Genomic DNA, 20991 nt, shown 5'->3' with positions numbered 1-20991 from the left:
CTCCTGTGGCTTGAAATAATTCTGTCAGTATCCCTAGTAATTGATTTCTTCCCAAAACTTTCAGGGCAGCTTTCATTTCGTTTTCTAGGATGATGGATTCTTCCTCCTAATAATCTTCTTCAAAGGCATCTGCCATCCTTTCGTCTCTTCTCTGCCGATTTCTGTGTCCGTTCCCACCTTCCCTTCATTTCCTCCTGGTCAGATGATGAGCTTCCATGCTGGCCCGTCAGCGTTCCTAGTCCAGGTTGGAATTTCCCTCTTTTTCTTGAATCTTCTGGTAGAGATCCCTTGTTTTTCCTTTTTTGTTCTCTTCTATCTTCTTACACTGAGTATTATAACAGTTCTGTTTATCTCTACATGCTAGTCATTGAAAAACCGCATTCAGAACGCTAACCCTGCTATTGGCACCTATAACTTCTGCATCTCTCCCATCCTCGACAATTTTAGTGTTTCATCTGTCATCCATCTTGGTTTTTCTGTCCCTTTCACTTCTAGCATTGCGTTTTTGCATTCTTCCCTAATGGTATTTCTAGCTTCAGTCCACAGCTCTGGTTCTTGGTCAGTTAACAGTGCACATCTGATTTTTCTGCAGCCTTTAACCCACCAGTAACGCTACTGTGTTACATTTGGCACCCCAATGTTTGTTGTGGTCTCCTTCAGCGTCATGCTCACGTTTGGTGCCAACAGCACGTGATCAGCACGACAGTCTGCTCCTGGCCTTGTCTGGCCAAAGGGAACACAGCTGCTCCATCTCCTGCTTCCAGTTACTTGGTGTATTTGATCTGTGTTGGTCATCTGGTGATGTCCACGTGCACAGTCGTCTGCTCGGTTGTTTGAAGCATGTGTTTGTGATGGACAGATTGTTGGCTTTGCAGCAATGCCCAAACTGATCTGACATTTTTGACCCCTTGTCCAAATACTCTGGCTACATTTGACCCTGTTTTATTACCCACTTTTGCGTTCCAGTCCCTATAATTACCAGCAAGTCTTAGGTTGTTGGAGTCTGTCAATTTCTTCTTGAGTTTGTGTAGAATCTTTCAATTCCATCTTCTTCAGCCTCTGCAGTTGGAGCATAGACCTGAATGATGGTTATGGTAACCGGTTTTCCCGAAAGTCTGATTGACGTTCTCGGTCAGACCTGCGGTGTAGCCACAAACTGCGGAATTACAGTCACTCCGTTTCCTCCGAGCTTGTCATGTCCAGCGTAGAGCACTTTGTAGTTGCCTGACTGGAACTGCCCCACCTCAGTCCACGTTAGTCGTAACACCAAGCACTGCCGTGCTGAGATGTCCCATTCTGATTACGATTTCCCGTTGACCCTGTTTGTGCTTGTTTCATTCCCTGTTCTGACTGTACATGTCCCTGCAGCGTCATTCTCTCCTCCCGCCTTTGTGCTCATGAGTCGCCTTACATCCTTCCTGAATACACTGAGCGTTGTAATTATCACATCAGTGAACCTTTCCAATGAAAGCATACCATTAAACATATAACACATATAAAATACGTGTCTTTCTACATATTTTGGTAAGAATCTTTATATAAGCAAATTCTTAATTCATTTAAAAAATTCCCTGTCAAATTGCGTGCCCTAGAACCACTGTGAAGACTTGTATAAATGTACATATATATTTTATACTTAATGTTTTAACAGTTTAGTTATTGACTGGAAGCTGCTCATTCATGATTCATGGCACGATCTTTAAATATAACTGCTCGCACGGATGTCAGAATTAACATCCTCCTTAACTCCTAAAAATGATTTGTGTGCATGTGAATTTAAACATTCTTATTTTTCGCTGGTTGGCTTGTGATGACTTTTGCAATTTGCAAAAGAGAAAAAAGGAAAAAGGAAAGTCTAATACCTCTAGCACAGATCAGGGTAAGAAAAAAGAAACACAACCTTCACCGGTGTTCATTTTCACCTCAGTGAAGTGCCCGTTTACCGCCTTCTACAATGAAAGTGCTCACGCGTACCCTGGCCGTGAAGTCCACCGCGGCGCCCCGGTTCAGAAGCAGTGTAGCCACGTTGACGTTCCCGTAGTGGGCAGCGATGTGCAGAGGGGTGAAGCCGCTCTGGAAAGCAAAGGAAACAGCGCCATAAAGCATTCCACCTGCAGTGTTACAGTCACGGGTCAGTGAGGACCGCCATGTGCGTGGGACCTGTCTGCCTGATGCACATGAGGTCCAGGAACTTAACGCTTTAATGAGACTTACATCTTAATGGTATGAGGGGGTAAATAATTAAACATATAAACAGGGAAATAATATCCTACGCTTCTTGGCAACATTATTTCTAATTACCTTAATAATTTATCTATTTATCTGTTTATCAGTTTATTTATAAAAAACCATGTTTCTTGAGTTGGTTTAGCTTTAGGGAAAAACAGAATATAATTAAACAACATAAGGTTTCAGCCACAGGAATAACATAATTATGAATAAAAAATGTTTTCTTCAGAGAAAGACACAAAATTAATGCTTTTAAAAAAAGTGATTAACAGCAGTGGTTGACGCTGTTTCTTTGGAACTATGAAAAGACTGCAAGCAATGCTTACAGAAGATGTACAATTCATGCCTCATCGTTTACACATCTGCTATCTGTTGTCTTTAACAACTGTCTTTAGTCAGACTATGTTGTTATAATGGAAAAAGTTAAAAAACAAAAATGGATATATTTAGCATCAACATGAATATAAAATTAAGAAAAAAAATTCAGCTGAACCCAATTTTTAATGTTATTTAAATCAAATTTTATCAATAAAATAAATTAATATAAAATAAAATAAGCAGGTTAAATCAGTTATATGGGCATTAGAGAACGGTGACTCTCAGAATGTTTAAAAATGAGAAGAAAATCCTAAATAGAAGAAAAGTGTGTTTCCTTTTTTTTTCTGATGAAAACTTCGAATTTTTTGCCATTTTCACAATAGAGTATTAGCTTTTATTATTAAAGTACACAAAAATGTATTATCCTTGCTCTATAACTTTCATAAATGCATTACTTAATAAAAAGTTACAGGAACAATAATGGCTGTTCCTAGAAAACTGGTAGCAGACCTGAAGTTGTGAGGTGATTCTGCACTGTTCTCTTTTGTTTGAAATGAACTCTGATGTGAGACCAGTTTTTAAGAACTATTATGTGAATCACAACTATTACTTTTCTATTTACCTGATATGTAGACTTGGGTGACTTTGTCTTGACAACAGCCTAACTAAGAGCCCAGAGGTCTTAAGTGACAGAAATTGCTCTGCGCTGTTGGCCAAATTGGCTGCAGACAGTTCCTGCCTGCAGAGAAGCAGGACACAGAGACCAGTGACTGGTCCCTACACCCCACGCCGCAGCCGTGCGCTTTGCATCTGGTGTCTACATGATGCCACATGCTCGTGTCAAAATAGAGAGAAGCCAGTTTTCCCCCTGGCTGTTAACGTGTAAAACGGCAAATGTTTCTAAGTTGGGAACTGACTGACTGTAGGTCTTTCACTTTTATCTGGATAGTTCCTGTCACCCAGACATGTCCTGAAGTACATCTATTATTCAAGTGATAATGTAACGATGGAAAACATAGTGATTGTGAATCTTTCTCAGATTATTCAAATACAATGACATTATCCTCCTCACTGCAAAAACGCACTTATTGTCCAACACCCCCCCCCCCCCCGTGGCGCCCTGGGGGGAAGCCTGGGGGGAAGCCTGGGGTGCTGGCCCAGCTCACCTTCTCCAGGACCATCTGTGTGGGGGGGGGGGGGCTCCCTGTCACTCATTTGTCCTCAAGGAAATATTTCTAACTCAGCACGAATCTACCCAAACTGCTGCTTTCAATACAATGTTTAGAGCCAATACTGTTTCCAAAAATGTATTTAGACAATCACCAAAAGTCACCTAAAAAGACTAAATGTATTAAAATCAGTAACTAAGATATCAGTTGCTGTGGTTCCCGTCTTGAGCAATTTCCCAAAGCAGATGGGCCTTCTTAAACCTCGGACCGAAGCTCCATGCACAATGGAACCGGAGAAGTGATATGGATAATCCAAATATATCACATCTCAGTGGGTAAACTTGTTAATAAACGAGATGGTAGTTAGAGAAACACACTACTCTCAGTAAATACTAAGTGTTTAAAAGCCCTGCAGGTCCACAACCCAGAGACCGGATGAGATGTCAGTCAGTCAAAGTGACAATCAACCTACACAAATAGCCACTGGCCTGGGAATATAGGCTTGTTTTTATACTATACTTTCAACAATGTCTGTGTTAGTACATCTCGATAGTAGCAACAGTCAATGAGAGAACCCCGCACGTGCACGTGCAGACACGCACACACTCACACATTTACACACACACTCACACACTATACTGAGTTTCCAAATTAACTTTCTACTAATGGGAGTTCCAATCATTAGTATAAATTAGTGAGCATTTATTCTAATTGGGCAAATAACTGAAACAAAAACAAGGCATATGTTGGTAGCCACATACTGTACCTCAGTTGTCCTATTCACCATCATCTGAAGCAGTGTTGTGTGGGAAAAAGAGGGAAGATATTACACATTGCCCATCAAGGAAACAGCCACCCTGCTCACGGCAGCTGGATACTGTTCCCACGTGCCCGCGTGAGTTCCACCGCGAAGACTCAGAAACCTGCATAGTACCAGCGCCTCTTTCTAATTCGGTTATTATTTTACTTTAAACAGAAGCAGCAGATTTCTAACAAGCTGGACCTCATCTTGGGCAGAAAAGTATCTTTAACGCTTTCATTACTGTCCCTATGGGCAGTCCCCTTCCTTCTGAGACACTCCGAAAGCGATTTCTCTCTGTGGATGCCCACAGCCGCTGCGCGTCGCTGCCCCGCCCACGGGGCGTCCCCCAGCACGAGGCCCCGCCCACTGGGCGCCCCCAGCACGAGGCCCTGCCCGCGGGGCGTCCCCCAGCACGAGGCCCCGCCCACGGGGCGACCCCAGCACGAGGCCCCGCCCACGGGGCGTCCCCCAGCACGAGGCCCCGCCCACGGGCGTCCCCAGCACGAGGCCCCGCCCACAGGGCGACCCCAGCACGAGGCCCCCCCCACGGGGCGTCCCTCAGCACGAGGCCCCCCCCATGGGGCGTCCCCCAGCACGAGGCCCCGCCCACGGGGCGTCCCCCAGCACGAGGCCCCGCCCACGGGCGTCCCCAGCACGAGGCCCCGCCCACAGGGCGACCCCAGCACGAGGCCCCCCCCACGGGGCGTCCCCCAGCACGAGGCCCCGCCCACGGGCGTCCCCAGCACGAGGCCCCGCCCACGGGCGTCCCCAGCACGAGGCCCCGCCCACAGGGCGACCCCAGCACGAGGCCCCCCCCATGGGGCGTCCCCCAGCACGAGGCCCCGCCCACGGGCGTCCCCAGCACGAGGCCCCGCCCACAGGGCGACCCCAGCACGAGGCCCCCCCCACGGGGCGTCCCTCAGCACGAGGCCCCCCCCATGGGGCGTCCCCAGCACGAGGCCCCGCGCCACCTGGCATTGCGCGCGTTACCTTGGACTGCACATCAGCGTTGTGGTCGCTCTGCAGCAGGAGGGCTGCGGATTTGGTGTCGTCCTTCCGGGCAGCGATATGCAGAGCAGGCAGCCGCACTTTCCCTTTCGTGTCGTTCTCCAGGAGGATGGCCACTGCCTGGTTGTGTCCTTGCTGCAGTGCCACGGCCAGAGGCGTGAAGCCATCCTGGAGAAGCACAAGAAGGAAAACCATCCATTGCAGACTTTGGCAGACTTGGGGTTCGACCTCAGGCAATGGCACATGAGATTTTTACAGTAACGAGTAAGACCGAAAAGCAACGCAAAAGGAATCAACATTACTGGGAAGATGGAAGTGGGTTCTGATCAGTCGTTGGCCGCACACGCCAGGAACTGGCTTCCTCACCGCTGAGGCGGGGGTCACAGTCTCCTACTGTTACTGGACTGCTGTTCTGCTCTCCCTTTGGGTCTGCTGGTACTTGTTTATACATTTAGGTGCTGCTACGCTGGGTCCATAAATATCACAAACGGTGTATCTTCTTGTTGAATGAACCCCATTAACATTATGTAATGCCCATGACAGTTTGTGTTCTAACGTCTATTTTGTCTAAGTACAGCCATCCCAGCTTTCCTTTGGTTTCCATTTTCGTGAAACATCTTCTTCCACCATAACTGTAGACTTATGGGAAGGTCGTTTTCCCAAAATGTATCACATTATCTATGTACCACTACAGTAAAAACTGAATTTTTTAATAAGAATAGAATTTTAAATAAGCACATTCATTAACAGAATGGAAGAGTAAAGCACGTAGTCTTGTAAGAAAAAAACAGTAACCTAAACTTAGAACTTTCTTTGGCACAAATTAAACAGCCTATGAAGGAGGAAACAAGAGGCTGCTTATCACATACAGTGGTACCTTGGTTTTCCAACGTCTCCATTGACGAACATTTCAGGTTACGAACGCCATAAATTTGATGGATGTTGGTATCATTAGATAGTAAAATTCATGCTAAATTTGCAGTTTTAGGGGTTGATTTTAAAGGTCTGGACTGTATTAACCCATTCTGCATTACTTTCTATGGGATGGGGAAACTGTGCTTCGGTTTTCGAACGTTTCAGAACTCGAACCGTCTTTAGGAACGGATTATGTTCGAAAACCGAGGTACCACTGTACAGTCATGCACCTCCTAACTACCAGCATACATCTCAAATATGTGTCTGGGACGGGCGTCATTAGGCAGTTTCGTCGTCATGAGAGCATCACAGAGAGCACGCACACACACCTGGACGGCACAGCCCACTGCACACCCACAGGTACAGCCCACTGCACACAGGGAGGAGCAACAATGATCCCCCCACCCTCTGGCTTCTTCTGAGACCCTTGTGATCAGAGACACAATGTGTTTCCCCGAAAATAAGACCTGGTCAGACAATCAGCTCTAATGCGTCTTTTGGAGCAAAAATTAATATAAGACCTGGTATTATTTTACTATAAGACCGGATATAATATAATATAATACCAGGTCTTATGTTAATTTTTGCTCCAAAAGATGCAGTAGAGCTGATTGTCCGACTAGGTCTTATTTTCGGGGAAACAGGGCATTAGCAGGAGAAAAACAAGCCGTATAGTAACACATATACCTCTGTACCCATGTCTCCCCAGGAACACTGAGTAACTCGCTAGAGTGGCTGCAGCCACCTCTACACCCCTAAGACAGAAGATGCTGGGTGTGGGGAGTCACGTGGGAGGTGAACAGATGAGCAGGGGAATCTGGGTGGTAGTTATGCAGGTGAGTCCTTGCCTCTCACTAATAAGCGTTTCTAGAGATGAGGTCACCTGGTTCCTGGTACAGCCAGGGGGACGTCACAGGTGGAGAGTTCCCTCCCCACACCCATGTGATGTCTTTTACGGAGGGGAGCTTCTCCTTGGTTTTCAGAGCCTGTCTGCTGCTTCGCAAAATTAACAAGCCTCACATCCTCCTCGTGCCAGAGAGACATGTTTGGGATGCGAGACCCTGCCCCCTGCAGCGGCCAGCTCCCTCCGCGCCTCCCAAAACCGGACCGAGCACTGCCCACATCTGGAGCACGGTGGCCAGAAAGGGAGTCATGCGTTGACGTCAGTGTGTGCACTGCGACAACCCGAGGTAACCTCACCACAGACCCCAGGGTGTGACGTCACACAGCGCATGTCCTGCCCTCCGCGACACCGCGACAGCTTGTGTTAGGAGCGTGACCTCTCTGTTTCTTAGAGGTGGGCATCTGCTGAAAGCACAGACTGAATTTTAGCCTTCAATTTGGGCAACATTCGGGGAGAAGAAAGAGAGAGGGGAATTTTCTGAGTCTCAGTGTAACAAGGCCCCTGCCGCTGCAAGGCACAGAAACGGGTATTTGGGGACAGACTGAAATGCAACAGGGCCACGCGGAAGGGCCATGAGGAGGCGGGTGTCCCCCAAGCACACACGGGAGATGTTAAGTGTGAAGTGAGGGGAAGAACTCTGAGGCATAAGGGTTTCTCTAAGTAAATGACTCTGATTTCCAGGAAATACAGGAAAACAAACACACGTTGCCTTGTTTTGGTACATTTCCCAGAGCTCATGAAGCACTGCCGTCATCTCCCATCTCCCTTGAGCTTGCCTGAAATGTCTGCACGCCACGCAGGCACAAAATTAGTGTCTCAGGAAAAACGGCCCAGTCAGGAAAACCATGCTGTGCCCATGTGGTCAGAGGGGGAATCTGTGGTGCTGGACAGAGGACGTGAAATCGCTTCACACTGCACAGGGGCATTGTCCAGTCCCATGCAGGAAACACAGTCCCACTAACAGCAATTTCTTGGGGGTTTTTTAACTAATAAGAATCATCCGTCAGAAAGTTGCTGCAACTAACTCCTTAAAGTGTTCTCTCAAAGGGAATGGACATGGATTTACCCGATTGTAATGACATGTCCCCCCATACAGGGTAGAGGAAGTTCCTGTTTATCTCACCTAAAGACTTAATTTTCCAGGAAGGAAGCTAGATTAGACACTGAAAATCATCTTGGTAGTTTCTGGGTGACCTTGAACACCAGGCCAAGAGTTTCAAAGTTTTCTCAGTGGAGCCACAGATCATGAACCAGGAGAGATGAAGCTTGCATGTGCTGGCTGGAGGGGCGAAGGGAGGCCTGTCCCATGAGGACTGTCTCTGGTCCCCACCCGTGTCACCCATCCCGACCTTCAGTGGCCCCTGCAGCATGTCTCCAAACTCACAGGCTTCTGGAATATTCCTTAAAAACCTGCTCCTCCCCATGCCAGGGCGGAACTCAGGAGGAAAACACTCAGCGTCCTGCCGTGGAGGGCACAGCGGGGAAGGGGAGTGACGTGGATGGTGGCCCACTGCAACCTCATGACCTGAGCATCTAACGGGGAGTGACTGCATGGTATGCACCATGGCGGCCGTGACCAGTCACACACTACAAATCACCATTTGTGCTTCGGGAAATGGGACCAGCTTTTTTGGTGACATATTCCCCATAAGGCTGTGCTAACACAAACACCTACGAGTCCTTTCTGGTCATGAAAAACATTCCTGGAAGGAACTGCTTGGGATCCTAATGAAGATAAAATACTGGTGGGAAGAGATGGGCAGGATTCACTGTAATCTGCTTCTAGAAAGTATAAAGCTCCCCACCCCAGGGAATGGCAAACTGACAGGAGTGTGATTCCATGTGAGAATGCAGTGACGTGAACCCCAAGTCAGGGGGAAGCTAATGAACAGTGTGACCGGCCACAGCGTGAACACTGGGTTCCCACGGGCTCTTGACAGGGTGGCAGGCCCCATGTGGTTGGCACGGAGACGATGGGCGCTTGTGGCAGGCAGCCTCACCTCGGTAGCGGTGCTCTGGTTGGCTCCATTTTCCAGCAAATACTTTACAACATCGATGTGGTTCTCTTGGGCGGCCATATACAGAGGAGTGAAGCCATTCTGAGGACAGACAATAAAAAAGACATCGTCAGTCATCTGTGACATTTAAACCGGGAAGAGAACAGGACAAGGAAAGAGCGAATGCTGGGAGGCAACCTCTGAAATGCGGACACACAGCATACCTTCACATTGAAGAAATGACACATGGATTTACTGCTGTGAAAGCAATCCCCATGCACAGCGTACAAAAGAGCGAGGAGAAAAAGACATAGAAGGAACATCTACCTCATTTCCTGTCTGCATTTCAGCACCAGAGATGCACAATTCTTAGCACCGGACACTGGGTTAGACTGTTTAGTATCTTAGTATCTATATATTCTATAGCATATGGAATTCTCACTATATATAGTAAACATGTAAAATACTATTATATAGTGTTTTCTGTATGTACCAACTCATAAACTATTTAAACAGACCCCATTATCTGTACAAGAAGTTAGTCAGCACCTTTCAAGGCTGATTATGTGCCCTGATTACTCTCTATAGAAATAATGAAAATGTCTCAGCATCAGAGATGGAATATCTTATATTAAAATTGAATGGATATTAATTTGCTGATACATTTTCTTTAAATAAATTTTTCTAGACCTTCAAATGACTGAACAACACAGATTACTAGGTTCAACCCTTAACATGTAATAGTTTGTGTGGCAGAGATAACGAGTGCTTTAAAACTGTGTGTTTTTAAGCAACTTCATAAATGACCAAGCAGCTTAGAAGCAAAAGGAAACGTGTCACCCCCAAAAGCAAAGACACTGACGACTGTGGAGAGGCGCACGACACTGAGAAAACTAAGTCAATAACAACCACTGGAGGGTGGTCTTCTGTCCCCCGGAGGCAGCAAGATCCATAAACCTGAAATCATTGTTTTGAGTTAAGCCACAGCAATAATGTAATTGCTTATTGTTTTATTATTTTGAGGTTGAGTAGATATATATATATATCTCTCTCTCTACTTATTATGTATACATAATAAGAATCAAAGAATTTTGACTCTCCCAATTAAAATAGTCAAAATAAGCTATAACTCTTTTACTTCTCTTGCACATTATACCAAAAAAATTTGTAAATTAATGATTACCAAACAGGTTTCTTACTTCTACCCAACTGTCTCTGAGAAAATAAAATGCTGCTCCAAGTCTTTGAAACGCACCTAACACGTCCAAACACCACATGGTTCACTTGGGCCAACTCATCGAAGGCCATGCTTCCTTTAGTCCCGCCAACAACTGCACGACCAGCCTGAGCTTCATTAGGAAACACAGGAGGCAACCAGATGGCATCCTTTAATGCCGAGACGTGACCCTGAAAGTCTGTGACTGTATGAAACGAAATGATCGCTCCCTTCAGCATTGTCAATCATTTTCTGTCACTTAATGATGAGCGAACTCTGTGCACCGGTTCAGAAACTAAAACACACAGTCGAGAGCAGGAAGCAGATACACACACCCCATTGCCACTCAACATTTTTTCTTAATTTTGCAAATTAAAAGTGTCCTGCTCCTTTATTCCAAAATATTTGCTGTAAGTTTTCTCAGTCACGCAGTAGTGATCACCCCGGTGCTATTCCTACCTCCTGTGTGATGTCAGCAGTGTGAGAGCTAAGCAAGGTCCCACTGCACGTTGCAGTGCACTGGTTATGCCAAGAGAAATGAGAACAAGACTGGGCACACAAAGAGATTCAGTAATGTCTGAGCGACAGAATAGTTTGAGGGCAATGAAAGCCACAATGTGGAGCTCTTCCCTTCCTGAGTGTGGGGTTGGTACAGACTGACCCCTTCAAAGTTCTTCCCCAAGCTGCTGGAGGGGCAGGGCTCCCAGAGGGTGTGAGGACCGAGAAAGGAAAGATGGCCACACAAGTCAGCCAGCCCCACGTGACACACTCAGGACTTAACAGGTGCTCAGCACGTGCTAGTTCTCAGCCTGCCAACGACAGAACCTGGGAGAACGCATCCTGGCCATGTAATGACCCAGAACTCACGCAGACCACACTTGGGACCGTCGCTCACATAGACGGAGAGTGCTGTGAGGTATTTATTCATCACTTATACCTGGAAATACTAGTATGTTCGCAAATGATTTCTATATACATATAGTTAAAACTACATCGATCATCAGGGTATGGCTATCAGGGACGGTGGAAACAGCGTTAGCAGCAAGAATCGGGTGGTGACAAGCACGACCCAGAAGCAGCTCAGTGCCGTGACAGAGAACTTGGAATTGGGCAGCCACAGAAAGAGGGAAATGTGACAGATGGGGAGACTGTCATGCTTTTGAAATCAGAGGACACGTGCTGGCTGCCATATAGAATCTGGACCTCATACAAGGGACAGCGGACACCAAGCTGGTTGTGTGAAGTGCCTGGGTCTGTCCCTTGAGGGGTCTCTGTGTCAGGGGACAGTCCTCATCCAGACAAACGCACTACAATTGCATCTGCAGTGGCAAGGCTGAGCCCCGCTCCTGGAAATGGGGTGACAGACATCCTTACTGAGACAGAGACCGCCGAGCTCCACCTAGAGGGTACTTTCCTTCTGAAAGTGTTTGATCCACTTTAAAAAGTCTTGGTGCACAGAGCCTTGATCTCAAAACAGAAAAGCTACAATGTGGACCTGAGTCATTTGGAGGGAAGACTGTATTCCTCAAAGCTCACCCACAACAGGACAGAGGTCTGGCCCATCCAGATGTCAAACAAAAATATATTCTTTGTCCTGTCTGGATGTGTCGGCTTCAAAATGTCCCCAGAAACAAACAACCAGGCTGACTGGTCAGATGGGTTTCCAGGAGCATGTCTGCCCCAAACAACCACTGTCATGGCGACTGAGATAATAACAACTTTTGTGCTTCCAAAGGACAGTCTTCACCGGTCTAACTGCGAAGGGTAAGTCCTGGTTTGTGCCCACAGGCAATGTCTTTGTCTTGGTTGTGGCACGTAAAGATTTACTAAATCACGTAAGTACAGAATCAGGGTGTTCAGCTGTAAGCACCTTTACAGGCCGAAACTGGAAGGCCATCTGTCACTGGGCAGTGCGTCCCCATCCGGGGTCACAGGCGGCACTGCTTGAGAGACCATTTCTTGGTGGAGCCTGCCGGCCTCAAACAGTCCATCACCTCCTTCAATCCTCACAGTGACCCTGCCTTTTATGCACCACTGTTCCATAAGCCGGAGCCGGTCCACATGGGCACCAAATGCCAATTTCACTGCTCTTAACTGGCTCTCAGTGCAACTCTTCCAAGCCTACTATTTTCACTCACTTTACAGGAAGGACCCAGCATCCTCTGGACAATTATTATCATTTAAAAAAAAATTTTTTTCCCCATATATCCCAAATTTTCTTCATCACTATTTCCTTCAATAAGAAAGCTTTCCTGACAATCCAGACCTCTTCCACCTCTGCCTCTAGCTCAGACCCTCAGCAGTCTCATTCAAGTCCACGGCTCCTGCAGCCACTTGGGCTGGGAGACCCAGCATGTCTACCGTCCATCCCAGAATTCTCCGCTGAGCTCCAGACCTGGCTCGGAATTCCCGTAAACTTCTTGCTGGACGTCTACACACGACTCATGAGCTGTACCCTCCTTCCCACCAAACCAAACCAAACCAAACCCAGTCCTCATCCCGTGTTCTCGCCACCCTGCCAGGTGAGGGAGAAATGCGGAAGTCACCTGTCACCACCTCTTCCTCACTTCCCAGGTGCTCTGACGTCAGCACCGCCTCTCTCTCAAGCAGGCTCTTTCCTCCAGCCCCCGAACACCAGCTCTCATTCTAAGTAGCACCACCTGCTTCTAGAGGGAACCCTGCGATGGTCTCCTAACAGTGAGTGTTGCATCCACCGGGGCCTCCTCCAGGCTGGTGTCCACACTCCTATCGGCTCACAATAAACACCTCACAACACAAGCCTTCACGTGGCTCCATCCCTGTGGGACATGTCTCCTGCCTGGCCTCACGTGGCCACGCTTCCACTTCCTGTTCCCACTCTGCGTGTACGATCTCACCTCCCCCACGGCGGTTCTCACACCCATTCCTTTGAGAGAACACTCACTGGAGGGCGTGATGTGAGTGAGCTAAACCAGAGAGGGAAAGACAAATGCTGTGTGGGGTCACTTATGTGAGGACTCTAAAAACAAATACACAATTTGCACTCATAGAATGGAGAGTAGAAAAGTGGTTGCCAAGGGCTGGAGGGTGGGGAGAGGTTGGCACAAGGGCCCAAACTCTCAGTTATGAGATAAATAAGGTCTGGGATCTAACGCACAGCACAGTGACGGGCTGATAACACGGTATAATGGGAATTGGCTAAGAGAAGAGAACTTAAATGTTCTCACGAAAAAAAAAAAGAAGAAAGATGTGAAGTGATAGGTGTGTATACTAACTCGAGGGAGAAATTCTTTCACAGTGCGAATATATATATCAAATCATTATGTTTTGTTAAATACCTTACAATTTTGTTGTCAATTATACCTTGATAAAAGCTGGAAAAATTAAATTGAAAAAAAATCTGTGAGTTATAAAGACAGAGACAGAAAGAGAGAAAGAGAGTTCAGTCATCATTTTCTCAGGTTGTCCCCGACCCCATCATGGTACCTCCAGAAGGATTAGAGCTCACGGTGATACCCAAACACCTGCTGAGCCAGGGAGGAATAGATGGTTTCCAGTAGTTCTCCATTACCAAGCTTCACTTAGTGTTCTATTTCCACATTGCATTCTGTTCGTGATGTCTGCCTTGAAGGACCATGGCTGGGAGGTCTTCCCGACGGTCTCACCCAGCGTCCTGGCTGTGGAAGTCACACACTGTGCTGTGAGGTCCGAGGTAAGAGGCAGACTGCTCGGAACCATTCTAACTATAATACTATTGCCAGAGTAGCTCCTCATCCAATTTAACTCAGAAGGATAGAAAAAGATGGGCCTTCTGTATGAAATTTCAAGTCTGTCCTACTAAGAGAAATTTAGAGCCATGTGTGCCATTTTATTCTTCTCCCAAAAGGCTTGTCTTACTATAAACTTAGTTCCTTTAAAATGCAATACTAGACTTGGATAGGCTTCCAAAGTGATAATCCAAAGATTTAGATTTGATGATGTTTGTGCCCTAATTCCTTCAAGTTTCAGGACAAAATGACAACTAGTGTTCAGCCTTTCCACACCACCTGTCCCCAGATAAATGAGCATAGAGACAAAATATCAGTATTAATTTTATTTCAAAAATTTAAAAATTGCTTTATTTTATTGCAGATGACAATGCTTTTCATCATGCTTTTCAGATATGTGTGTGTGAGTGTGTGTGTGTGTGTGTGTGTGTGTGTGTGTGTGTTTACCAGACTAGTAATTTTAACGTTGGAATTCTACTGGGACATGAGATAATAATTCCATTCTACACAAAATTTTATAGACATCAATTCTCACCATTTTTCCATGCTTATGGGAGAATGGAGGATGGAGAAAGCAGACGTCCCCTGGTTAACCTGGAATGCTGACGGACACAGACACTCTTACAAACTTGTAGTCACCCAATGAGCTGATTTTCAGAGTCAAAGGGCAACATAAGTGTCCTGGCTTCTCTGTCTCCCTGGTCAGACACAAGTCCATCAGTCCATCTGAACTTCAGAGAGTTCAAAGATGGTAAGTTCAACACTAAAACAAGAAACGTCTCAAGAAAAAACTATATGTATAGACTTGGAGGAAAAAAAACAGCTGACAACAAAAGCTTTTTTTTGAATCTGTGAACATGGATCCCATCTTACCCATCTTACTGTGTGTTTGTGAGAGCGAGAGAGAGAACAGAATGTTCCATGATGAGTGTCATTCCCAGAGCCAGGACGGCTCTGTGGCCATATGGACACGATTCCGTGTAGTGGGCACACAGGCCAACTGTGTAGCCTTTCTTCTTCTTCATAGCCCAGTTCAAATGGTTTGTGACAATGACTAAGAGCCAATGAAGAAAAAAGCTACAGAGAGCTACACCTGAAAAGAGATTGGTCACCGCATACAGTGAGTATATGCACCCATAAAATTCTGGGAGTGTAATCAATGGTCACGTAATCTTGCAATGGGCATTAATGGTCGGGTCTGAAAATCTGAAAGTGAATAAAATAACATCCAAATCATGTTTCTGTTACAAACAGGAAAGTCTATTTTAAAATAAAATTTCCAGATTGAAATAAGAAAGAGTGGTGAGCATAAAACAGACAAAAGGATTCAAGAAAAATAGCAGTATATTTTCAGTAAAATGTGATATCAAGAATACCAAATCAGAATATCTTATTTGGACTCACCATTAAAATAAGATGGGGAAAAAAATGTGTTTCTGGAGTCCCTATGAAAGGACCTGAACACAAGAAACTGCAAACAAGAAAAGGTGGCCGGATGGCTCAGTTGGTTGGAGTGCAAGCTCTCAACAACAATGTTGCCGGTTCGATGCCCGCATGGGATGGTGGGCTGTGCCCCCTGCAACTAAAGATTGAAAATGGCGACTGGACTTGGAGGTGAGCTGCGCCCTCCACAACTACACTGAAGGACAATGACTTGGAGCTGATGGGTCCTGGAAAGAAACACTGTTCCCCAGTATTCCTCAGTAAAATTTAAAAAAAAAAGAAAGAAAGAAACTGCAAGAAAAAGTAGAACAATGTCGGCCTGGACAAGAACAATGACTCAAAACGACATCGCCAACCACAGTTTAGAAAGTGTATTTAAAGCTTCCATGTGTTCAGAAGTGTGTTTAGCAAAAGGGCTCTGAGAGTGGCCGGCGCCTGAGCTGGGGCCACTCCCATGGGCGGCGGGCAGAGCCCCAGGGCCTCCTGCGTGGCAGGGGTGGGGCAGTGCAGGGGGACCCAAGGACTGCTGGCATGAAGGAATCCACACCCAGTGTCCGTGGGCTTGTGGCTCCATCCCTAGCCTGTTACAAGACCTTGGTTTACCCACATGTGCCTCAATTTCCCCACATCCCAAAAGATAGTAACTGTCCTTGCTGTTGACATCATCATACAGATAGGAGATGAAATCGCCCATGAAGACACACTTTAACCTGACGGGTCTGAGAGCCAGATGCTACCATTGGCTGTGCTTCTGTGATGTCCGGACTCTATTCCCAGCCAGTCAGCTCCCTGGACACACACTGCTTAGGGGCCTCGTGGGAGCTGCAAACACTTCCTTTCTTCTACTGAAATCGCATTTCCTTTCTTTCTACAACTATCAGGGAAAGCAAACGTCACAGCCTCCAGCCACTACATAAGGTAAAGGTGGAAACCTACTGTCCACAGGTGTCACTGTCCCTAAGCTCCACAAGTTCACTCAGCCTCCCCTCTACGGAGGTATTTCCATTTCCATTCTAGCACCCAGTTTACTTTTTTCAATTATACTAAGATACACATAACACAAACCAGTTTGCTTTGGAGAGACAAAAACCAGATATTTTCAAGGTAACTTTGCCTTAATACACTGGTCATTCTGACATAAGGATTTTATATATGGAGAACATAATAAAGATACAAAAGAAAAATACTTTCATATGAGGAGCAAAGTCACATTTTTTGGAGAAAATTAAGGAGAGGAAATTCCCAGCCAGATTTCCTTGGCAGCAACAGCAAAATCTCTTCCTGTCCTGGTCTCCTGACAGAGCTGTCACATTTACAGCTCACAAAACACTGAGTGCCCACCCTGCACCTCAGAGCTCTGCACGGGCTCTCCCGTCAGGAGAGGCAGCTCACTGGGACCTTCACAGGGTCTGGGCCGGGTGGAAAAGGGGTTCCATCATTGCCCCCTGGGCTCCGCGGTGAGGACAGAGCACTTATGGGAACCAGGGGAAGCAGTGTCACCTGGATGAGAAGTAAGGAGCCATCTCTGTCTCTGTTGTCATCGATAAGGACAGAGCAAGGCCGGGCATGACACTGGCAGCCATGTCATTATTTGTCCTTTTATTGCCATTAGCTCCGCTGTGAGGAATGATGGAATACTCACAAAGCTAGGTCTCGCACTAATTTGTCTCCAATCACGTATCCATGAGCGTTATGCTAAATCCGAAAACTATAAAGAAGTGTGAGAAAAATTACCTGCCCCCAAGAAGCTTACTACTTGGCAGAAGTTGTAGATATACATTAAAAAGTAAATCCAACATGGGCACATACCAACGGGTAAAAAGTGCTACAAGCATTTGAAGGAACTCATCACTCTGAGAAAACTTTAAAAACTTTTTCAAAGAATAATTTCTTTCATAATACATAATTGGTACAATTTTTGAAGGTTCGTATCTCTGAGTCTAACAGGAGTACAGGTTATATAGGTGACAACAAATGCCCGGACACAGAGCTGGAAAGCATTGGCATAATTTACCTAGGACAGTTTAGAGGATGATAAGATGCCAGGAAAAAGTTTGCTCAGAGTGCCTGTGTTTTCAGGAAGCAAGCGGCCACCTCCAGTCACTCTAATATGACTTCCAGCCCATCACTGTACCCAACAGCTGTCCCCAGGGCCTAAGCTCTGCAGGCCGCTGAACCCAGGAGACCCCACACAGCCACGGGGACGCCCGGGCAGCACTCGGCACCAGCATGGCGCTGCCCCCACTGGCGCCCCCGCGGGCGCACACTCCTGTGGGGGCTGCTACGTCCATCACAGAATTGTACTGAAAATGCTAAACTGCTCCTAGTGGAGGTTCTGGAATTCTCCATGGCTTACGGACACTGACCACCACATCACACTGTGTCGTGGGAAGGCACACTCACGTGCGTCTCACAGTTTACGTGAGAAGGCAGGATGTCTCCAAGAACCACGAGCCCTGTAAGCATTTACTGAACATTTATTCCACGGAGGCTGTCAGAGACTCTCTCACTTCTTAAAGGAAACGAGTAAACTCGTCATATCGCCTCTAGTTGGAACCGGCAAAAATTTTGCAAAGTAAATAAATAGAGACCTCTTTTTAAACTAAAACACTGAAAGTTTCATAGAAAAATATCAAATAGATCGAAAGATATGAATATTTTACGGAAAGTCTAATTTTGGCAAGAAAATGTCAAAAAAGCCCCGCGTTACGACGCGATTTGGCGGGAAAATGCCCGCTTACAAAGTGTTAATTCAACAGTAGCGCCCGTGGTCCCCTTCCCGGCCCCGGGCTGCCCTGCACACACTGTGCTCACGCCCACAGAGAGCAGCAGCAGCAAGTGTGCTCCGAGCACAGTCCAGGACTCCTGGGCCCTTTCCCTGGTTCTCGAAGAAAGCGGCTCCCACCCACTGACCTGACGTTCACTGTCGTCACAGCGGAAATCTGTGTCTTAAACAAGACAGGACCAACGAGATTGTGGGCGAAGAAGGACTCTTGTCCAATGTTCCTTAAAAGCGAGCCTTTGCTCTCATACCAGAGCCACAGAATCACCCTTTTATATAAAGCCACATATTTTAAGTTCAATCATCAAATTATAAAATATTCTAAGTAATAGTAATTGTTGGTAATCGGCATGCTGGCTACCTAAGTCCAACATAGCAAATGATGTCACAGGCCTTATGAAATGACTTAGGCATTGAGAAAATCATCCTCAATTTTAATTATTGACTTTTCTCACTCTAAAACTTGATCACAATATAAAAATCAGGTTGAGGCTATTTGTCAGGATTCTCTACAATATAAATCTTAAACAGAGCTAACGGAATATGGTGCCCAAAAAGATTAACGACAATATGTGAAATCACTATGTCCCACTAGTCACTCCTGGAAGAGGAACCATGGCCCGTCCAGATGCTAACAACACCATCTTCATGGCCGTCCTGTCAAATTGACCTACAGGCTGTGGGACTGGCCGGGCCTCCATGTCCAGCACGTGCTCCCTAAGCTCGCAAACTGCTGACCCTGCTGGGCTCGGGCCACACCAAGCTGTCGGGCAGCGCATTCCTACGCGGGGCTCTCCCTCACATCCTCCCAGCACCGTCTGAGAGCCTGTGAGGACAGCAAGGCTCAGATGCCACCCAGAACGGTCAGGACCCTGGGGAGGGGGGGGGACAGAAACGAGCTCCCTCCAGCCACACAGGTGACCACGGGCTGCAGTTTCAGAGCCTTGATCTGGGGCAGGAAGAGCCTCTGGCTACAGGGAAACTCTGCGGCTCTCTCGCTGGATGTTTAGAGCTTCATGGGACAGACAGGACTTCCTTACAGATGGCACCAAGTTGTAAATTTTTTTCACTTAATAAAGATTTTTAGAGTGTGATACAGTCTCAATAAATATTAAAATATTCATGTGTATTTAACTAAAAATTTGGGTTGTAAAGGGGAAATGTGGTTACTTAAAAGTTTGATATTACAGCGATAAAAATAGATAATGTCCTGTCTGCCACCATCTCAGCAGACTCGTCCCTATAGTTGAAGTTGTAGAAAACAGGGCGACTCTGAGCTCTGCCCTTTAGTGTTTTGTGGATCCATTTACACAACTAGAGCCACATCTACGTGATGAGTGAATGACCAGTATGGGAAACAGACATTCCCGTACAAAGGCCCTGGGAGCCGGTGACACTGTCCCAAAGAACGGCTGGAACGGAGCTGGTTTGTTTTCCAGTGGCTCCCGTGGTGTGGCCCATGTTAACAGAAAGGCTGAAAACCTTGAAAACTAGAGAGGACTGGATTTGGTTATGAAGACATGCACCTCAATTTCTACGTAAGCACATAATGGATTCCAAGAGTGAAGCTTTGGGCAAAGCAGTATTTCCTCCCCTTCTCACCAGAAAAAAAATACAGGGACAAGGTTTACAGTATGATGCATTTTGATTATTCTTTTAAACTTTTTCTTAATTTTATTTTGAGAACACACACTTCCTACCCTGTGTAACTGCCACTGTGTGCGTCACAGGCTGTGGGGCTCCAGTTTTCCTGTTTTCCTCAGGAGTTCTGGAAAGCCCACGTTCGGGTATGATGTCATGAGGTAGTGTGATTCCACTTTACAGCAGATTCCCCACGGGAATACTAACCTTCTGAGGATTTTTAAATTTAAGGAGAGAAAATACTTCTATATAGCAACACAGAGCTTGCATGAATAATTCACAGTTCACAGATGGCACTGTCACTCTGGAAAAACACTTTCTATTCTCTTTCAATGCACTTAAAGTCAGTGATAAACTGTGCACATGACAAATTTTCAGTTATATTAAAAGGGCAATCATGAGCCATCAGAAAAATAAGAACTGTCATAGCATGAGTTAACAAAATAACTGGCCGAATAAAGAACAGAAGAACCGATAGTAAATCCACCTACCCGAGTACTGGCCAGGCCCCTTCCATCAAGCCCACAAAGCTGTGCTAACTCACGGGCTCTCACAGCAACATGTGGGTCTCTTACCTGAGACTGCGCGTTGATGTCGGCTCCCTCCTTGACGAGAACTCTGACGACTTCCGCCTGTCCCGCCAGAGATGCGATGTGGAGAGCAGTGTTCCCCTTCTGCTTTAAAGAAACCAAACAGAAAAGGTTACCAGTTTCCAAATTTTGTAGAAATCAAAATGTACAGGTATTTTCCATTTTGTTGACTGTTTCAGGAGGTTAGAACTTGTCCCTCTATCATGATCGCAGCCAGCCTTTGGGAGAGAT

At 46.3% G+C, this 20991-nt stretch overlaps 1 protein-coding gene across 33 annotated transcripts in view; it reads right to left on the bottom strand.

Annotated features, from left to right (window-relative positions):
* Window positions 1-20991, bottom strand: part of ANK2 (ankyrin 2) — a 359674-nt gene that overhangs the window by 111176 nt on the left and 227507 nt on the right. For 22 of the 33 annotated variants that reach the window (XM_074338609.2, XM_088792641.1, XM_074338600.2 and 19 more), the window contains 5 exons: window positions 20746-20847; window positions 9346-9444; window positions 5509-5694; window positions 4483-4506; window positions 1975-2073 (listed from right to left, as the gene is read on the bottom strand). In XM_074338609.2, the coding sequence (XP_074194710.2) occupies window positions 1975-2073; window positions 4483-4506; window positions 5509-5694; window positions 9346-9444; window positions 20746-20847 (510 nt within the window). The remainder of the gene's footprint in view (window positions 1-1974; window positions 2074-4482; window positions 4507-5508; window positions 5695-9345; window positions 9445-20745; window positions 20848-20991) is intronic. The other 11 variants (XM_074338595.2, XM_088792646.1, XM_088792642.1 and 8 more) reach the window with 2 other exon arrangements.

This window comes from Rhinolophus sinicus, chromosome 15 (assembly GCF_057876585.1).
Source record: "Rhinolophus sinicus isolate RSI-liver-muscle chromosome 15, RSI-T2T, whole genome shotgun sequence".
Classification (NCBI taxonomy): Eukaryota; Metazoa; Chordata; class Mammalia; order Chiroptera; family Rhinolophidae; genus Rhinolophus; species Rhinolophus sinicus.
This window is presented reverse-complemented; position numbering and strand designations above follow the sequence as displayed.